This window comes from Lepidothrix coronata, unplaced genomic scaffold (genome assembly GCF_001604755.1).
Source record: "Lepidothrix coronata isolate B3197 unplaced genomic scaffold, Lepidothrix_coronata-1.0 Scaffold190, whole genome shotgun sequence".
Lineage (NCBI taxonomy): Eukaryota > Metazoa > Chordata > Aves > Passeriformes > Pipridae > Lepidothrix > Lepidothrix coronata.
The window spans coordinates 108,228-115,309 of NW_016690370.1; the positions used below are offsets into that span (position 1 = coordinate 108,228).

General features: G+C 48.5%; 1 protein-coding gene across 11 annotated transcripts in view; it reads right to left on the reverse strand.

The window, feature by feature from the left end:
• The window catches only part of PLCH1 (phospholipase C eta 1), an 81,975-nt gene that overhangs the window by 69,191 nt on the left and 5,702 nt on the right, over positions 1–7,082 (reverse strand). For all 11 annotated transcript variants that reach the window (XM_017831430.1, XM_017831434.1, XM_017831440.1 and 8 more), the window contains exon 2: positions 211–328. In XM_017831430.1, coding sequence (XP_017686919.1) covers positions 211–289 — 79 coding nt within the window. In that variant the 5' untranslated portion in view covers positions 290–328. The remainder of the gene's footprint in view (positions 1–210; positions 329–7,082) is intronic.

Sequence of the window (7,082 nt, forward strand, 5' to 3'; positions counted from 1 at the left end):
CCCCCTCGGTCCGTGCCCCCCCCTCGGTCCGTGCCCCCCCCACCCCGCACTCCCGGAGGTCCCCGCGCACCCCCAGCCCGGCCCCGCACGGTGAAGGCTCGTCCCGGCAGGAGCGCCACTGGTGAGATACACGTGTGGATAGGGAATGCCGGGGACAGCCGACAGCAGGGAACACAGAAACCAGAGCCAGCCAATAACTTTGTGACTCACCGTGGAACACGCCGTTGTCCGCTAGGAAGTGCCTGCAGTACTGCAGACAGCTCTTCTTATCCAGACTCCAGTAACTCATCGTGGGGCCACCTCCTGCTCACCATCCAAGGCACCGACCCTGCAAGGGAGACCAGAACGGGGAACTGCCAGTTAATCCACAAGAAATGCCCAACTGCTGCAAGCTCTGCAGTTATTTGTGCCCTTTACGCAAAACAGTTCATTGGCTTCACAGAAACGTTACAACAAACACAGTTTTTCACTCCCCAAACGTGCCCATCTCCACAGACATCCAAGGCAAGGGCCATGGCAGATCACCTGGATGGAGCTGGAGCCAGGCTGCAGTTATTCCACCAGCCAGCAAGTCCCAGCTGCTGCAGGGAGCCCACCCCACCCAGTCACTGCTGTCACAGCCACCCTGGGCCACAGTGGGGCCTGGAGACACGATCAATGTAATCCATTTAATGATGCTGGCCCATAGTCAACAAGCTACAGACACATCCAACAGCATCACATCACTGTCAACAGTCCCCAAGTGAAGGTTATATATACAAAAGAGTGAGTAACTCTCAAAACCAGGAGGTGGACGCAGAGCTCTTGCACCAGTGCCCTTGCCCTTGGCAGCCACTGCCCTGCGTCAGCTGATGCAGCCCCTTTGGGATTCTGCCTTTGGCCCTGATGTGCAAAAATCCTTCCCATAACTTATTATGCACAGTTCTGTTGCAGCCAGACACACCAGCATTTCATATTTCTCTGAAGCCATGGACTCCTTGATCTCCTGTCCTGACACCAGGTCCTTTCACTGGATCCTCCTTCTCCCTTTGCTATTTTATTAAGTTCAAGATCTGGTTTCAGCAATCCAGACACCCCTTCCTGTTACAAGCCCACTTTGATCTCCCATTTTATCTCCCTCCCACCTTCACTCTGGTCAAGCCAGCTGCTTGCTCGCCCACACTTGGCACAAACTCCAACTGTCTTCAACCAAGCAAATTCCCTCAGGGTGTAAGGACACTGCCATTCAAGTCTCCTCAGAAAACTACTGCCGGGGGGCTTCGTAACAACCCCCTCCTCCCCAAATGAGACACCACTCACTGCAAGTGCCTGGGCTGCAGCTCTGCTGAGGGACACAGATCCGCTTCACTCCAAACAAAAAGGGCAAGAAATCTGAAATCACAGCCAACAGGACTCCCGTGACCCTTAATGACCACTTCAGCCACTGTCATCTCCTGGGGCACAGCCACTGCTCTCGGCTATAAGGGAACGGAAGAACCTGGAGAACTTTTTCCCTTCTCCTTGCATCCATGCCATGAATCCTGCAGTGATGGAGGTGAAGGAGCTGATTGTGAGGAGCCCAGAATTACCTGCAGACGTCCTCTCCCCCAGCACTTGTCACCGGTTCACCGGTGCCTCGTCACCAGGCACTTCTCACCGGTTCACTCACAAAGCCAGGGAAAATCCGGGCTGTCCCTGAAGGGCTGGGAAGCTGGATGAGCTCAGGGAAGGCTCTGAGAACAGCACTGGCACTCAGAGGGGGCAGCAGACCCTGTGTCCTGGAGGCAGGCAGAGGGCAGCCAGCTTCCCCCTCTCCTTCCAGAGAGCTGCTGGGCTCACAGACACCCTGCCAGGGCTGCTCCACTCTGGAAGGTGCTGAGGTTTCCCCTGCAGAAGCAGCACCAAGGATGGGGCTGAAGCCAATAACTTGGTGACAAAGTGTAAATGTTTACATTTATTGCCCTGCTGGTCGATGCAGAACTAGAGACCAACAGGCCAACACTAATCTGACACCCACGGTATTTCTGTCCCAGGTTTGCTGCAGAGGTGGAATTTGCCTCTGCGCCATTGCCTCTGCAGGGAGGAGAGAAGGTCTGAACGATCCACCGCAGGCACGAGCCAAAACCACCTGTTTCTGTTTTGCTCCATCTTAAAACTTCCACGGTCTCCACTACAGAGTGTTTTGTTTACACCAAAGGCATATTTTGCCAAAATTTGGAAGGCTAAGCAGTATTACCCACTACCTCTGCCAGGCTTCAGCTTCTACACTCCTTGGGCTTCTGCCCTTGCCAGCCAAGAGCTCTGTTGTAGCCTGTATTAACCAGGGCCACTCTTCTAGCCTTAATTAGTAAGGCAGAAGCTGTTAGTTACTTTCAAAGTGTAGGAACAATTCTACCACCACGGTCCAGCCCACTGCCAGGCTCTTTGCTTCAGGCTATAAAAACACAAGAGGCCCCGTGTTTTAATTAAGGAAACCATATCAAATATTCATCACTAAGAATTTACACACAATAAGGAGATCTTATCTCCTGCTCAGCTCCCACACAGAACTCCTATCAAGGGAGAGATTTACAGGGAAATGTTGCTATCAATATATCCCTGCAGTGCCTCTGAAAGAGCCCCTCCTCAGCCCCCTCCCCTGCCTTTCACGGCTCATGCCGATACAATCCTCCTTTGTTCTTGCACAAAGGGTTCTCCCACACCCCGGTGGCCTCTTGGAACAAAGGTTCTCCCTGGCACGTCAGGGACGAAGGCAGAATCCCAAGGGGGCTGCATCAGCTGACACAAACATCCCATAAGAAAACCTTCCTAAGAAACACCAGCAGTTTTCTGGATGGCCTTTTAAGTTATTTCCTTTACAGAGCTCTGAGAGAGCCCAGCCAAGATCCCATAGTACAAAAAAAGGGAAACAAAGACCAAACCAACCCCACACTTGGGCTAAATACCATCATTTCAAATGAAAGTGCACTTGGGAACTTAACTGTACACAAATTTGCACCACTTCAACAGCAGCAGCACAGTAGAAAAGAAATGTTCCACAGGCTATGCCTATATAATTTATTTAATACATGTAGAATAAGCTATATGAGCAAAAAGTGTTAATAAGCAGGTAACTATGTCTAAATAGGAAAGGACTGTACCACCAAAACTATTTGGGGGGAAAAAAAGTTACCAAAATCCTGACCAGATATAAATCTGAGTTCAAAATCAGCTTGTGTAGTTACTTGATGAAGCAGCCAATTCAGATAGAGCTGAAAACATTCATTTTTCACTCTGCAGGTTTCTCAGACTGGGGGTATCACTTTCACAACAAGCAGAATTCCTGCAGGTTCAGCCCTGGGCCTGGCACATTCATCCCAAGTGATCATTGCTGATCAGTGCTGAGAGAAAAGATGTTACTCCAGCATGTCAACAATCCATTCACTTTATATCTGGATAAAGGGCATTAATATGGAAGTTGAGCAAGGGTGGAGTGCAGAAACACAGCAACCTGAAGGAACTGTATCTTCTATTTTAGCTGAATAATTTCCATTAAACCCGTCAGCTGCCTCAGTTGAGTGCTTTGAGCACTGTGTTCCACGAGAGACACCTTCCCAAAGAGCTGTACCTTGCAACAGAGTTAGTAGTGGAAGTAAACCAGTACTGCTCAGGTTATTAATGGAAGTAAACCAATATTGCTCAAAGAAGTTTGATGAAAAAAATAATTAAATTTCCCACAAGGAAGGTTCCCTTAAGATGCATGCTTTATGGAATTCTTTGATTAGAAAAGTTGTGGACTTGAATGTGTAAGATGCTTCTGAATTTAGCAGAGGATGCACATGCTCTGCTTAGGTTGTGAGAGAGAATTCTCATGGCAGGAGGCTCAGCACCAGAACAACACCTGACCCCCAGGTCTCACTGCACTGTGCAGTTTCCCCTCACACAGAAAACCCCCATGCCTGAGTGAGCCGTGCAGGGAAGCAGGGAATTCCCTCATTCCAGGGAATGACAATGCACGACATCAACAGCTGCAGGGTGAGCAGCGCTCGAGGGAAACGGCCCCAGCTCCGGCTGTAACACACTGAACCAGTCTGGAAAGCAGCAGCACAGTCCAAGTGTTTACGTGCAGTATTTAAGCTGGACACTGTGCAGGTCCCCGGTGTGAAGAGGGTACTAAGCACACGCCACTTAGCACCAGACAGGAGGGTGTGAGTCCTGGGACAGCTCCCAGAACAGATTAGCGGCTCACCAGTGGAGCAGTTCACAGGCTGGGCACTGTTCATCGGCCCTTCTCACCTGCCCCCTCCCTCCCTGCTTGTTCCTGGAGCACTTGGACAGATAGCAGTGTTGAGTCCACCAGATCCCACGGATCATTCCCCATGGCAGAACAGACACTGTAGGGCACCAGCACTTCCCTCTCACAAAAACACAGCTCCAGTCTCAGAGCTCACTGCTCCAGCACCTACCCAGTGCACACATGTTCAAAGTATGATTTCTAAAAACTGATTCTCTTCCTTGGCCCCAAATGGTGTATAAAGTGCATGTGCCTGGCAATTCTGTCTTCAACAGAAACCAAAGTCCAGAAAACACTGAATATATTGAGAGGGCTACAGATTTTGGAAAATTGTGCCCATTTCAGATACCTATCAATGATAAATATTACCATGAAAAACAGTTCAGAAATACTGGACCCTACAATTGACATAAAGGAAAATAATAATAATAATTTTCAAAAAAGTTAGAAATGAGAAGAGCAATCTAAAGTCACACAAAGGACACCCCAAGTGTGTGATGGAAATAATGCTGTATTAGCTCCAGCCATGGCCAGAGCACTCGTATGAGCATTAGAGATCTCGGGATGGGAGGGAGGACAGACCATCTGGCTGGCACTAAGCAGCAGGAATATAGTCCAGAGGGAAAGGCTGGGCTTTAATCTGGCAGCTGTGATTGTGTGGGGGCACACAGCATCCCTGCTGACCACCATGTGCGGGCAGTTACCCTCCAGCCACTGCAAACAGCACATAAACACCACAGCACAGTACAAATACTACTTTGGACTTCCCTGGGAGAATCCTGAGGTGGTATGGAAAGCCAAGCAACTTAGCTTCACAACAGACCTACAGTACCGTTAGAAGGGAGGGAGGTGAAGTGATTTACCTTAAGCTTGAGAGTGAGCAGAAGATTCACTTGCACTCCCCAGGAACAGAAGGAGGGCTGCCCAGGGGGGACTGCTGATTTGTCTCTACAGTCCCTTGGCTCAATGTCCCAAATCAAGCTCTCCATCATTTCCAAAGGTGCCAGGAGCACTCAGCAGGTCGGCAAACACATTGCAGTGGCAACCAAAGATGAGACACTTCTCTTAGGACTTGTTCTCCAGAGTCCCAGGGCTCAGCCCTTTGCTATACTGATATTGTGAACTAACAGGTACTGACCAGAGGGAGCGAAGTCATTTGTAATTCTGTTTACACCACAACATGCAACCAGGAAAATTCATGCTCTCACCAACTTCCTTCCCCTGGACTGTACTAAAATGTGCTGCAGGGTCTCTCCTAGGTGAATTTATTAGTAGCCATCAACAGGGAATTTCCAGTCTGTGTTTTTACAAAGTGACAACTCCTCTGGTGGAACAACCCTCAAGCCTGTGCACAACAAGGGTTGTATTTTGGAAAACAGTATCCAAAAAAACCAAAGTAGCTATTGGATGAAAAGCTTAGCCATAGTTAGACCTAGAAACCAAATCTGAAGAGATTATAAAACCCTAATATGACCATATTTCATGGGGCACCCACCCATCTGCAGTCTTGGGCTTCTTATTCCACTAAGCCACTCACGGTCACCCAAATATTGCTAAGCATTTAAGCTGGTCTAAATTCATGCAGATTTAGATTTAATTGTCACACAAACCCAGGCTCTAAGGGTTCCACACATCATCTGTGCAAATCTCCTCTTTAATCAGCATCAAATATCAACATTCACTCAAAATAACTTGCACAAACGTTGCTGAAGGTACACATATGGGAGCCAGGCAGAGTAGGCAAGGCACGTTGGCTGCATCAGATGGAAGGTCCATGCTGCTGACACAAAAAGACATTTTTCCCCACAAATTGATGTAATTTTCATAACTTATGAAACAAACTATCACCTACCTATGGTATAAACTATTACATAAATGTACCATTACTTTCCAGAAGTTAAAGCATCTTGTACAAACAAAAAGCTTAAAAAAATGCCCCCAAAGTTACACTCCTTTTTGAATACCAAATATTTATCCGAAAATATTACCAGCATGAAAATATATTACTGACAATATTTGGCAATAGAAAACAAAACCACGCAGTATCTGGTCCTTTTCTCATTTCTCTAGGAACTGGTCTGGAGGAACAAAAGAGGAGACCTTCGTTTGGTTTCTTTTTCTGACAGATGAGTTCCCTAATCAAACGTGCCACAAGGCCAAGAGAACATCTGCGCTGGCACCACACTGCCAGGAGGTGCCAGAGGGGGCAGGACAGCACAGGAGCAAAGAAAAATTTCCTGTGGAGTTCGCTAGGAGCAACTGGAAACTCTCAGAGTTGTCTAAAGGGAAAAGGTCACAGAAGTGTGGATTTGGAATACAGATATTGCACTTGCATGGTCTTTAGACAGATGAGGCCTCATGAAAATGCAGAATTTTTTTAATTTTTAACGGTTTTAACCTGATATTTTGTCTATCCCCCCACTAGAGCACTTGCATTGCTCACCAGATGAAGACAGACTCGGATGTCATGTTGTTTGATGGTTTGAAAAAGCTGCTTTGAAATCTTTGTTCATCTTACAGCAATTACAGGCTCCACCAGCGAGCCAGAAATAGCATTTCATCACTGCCACATCCAGCCACAGGCCCCTTCCCTGTGCCCTGCACTGAACACTCAGGACACTGCACCCAGCTCCACCTGGGCCATGCAGGGTGTGGAAGGCAGGCAGGGGTGGCTGCACCTCCCTCTCACGGGCACCAGGGGTACGAGGGGTTCAGCCTCACCCTAACTCGTCCAGCTGGGGTCATGCCAGAGGACTGGCACCCAGGACTTGCTCTCTAAACCACCCTTTCCCTTCCCAGGAGAGCAGCAGGTCGGGCTCAGTGCCCAGCA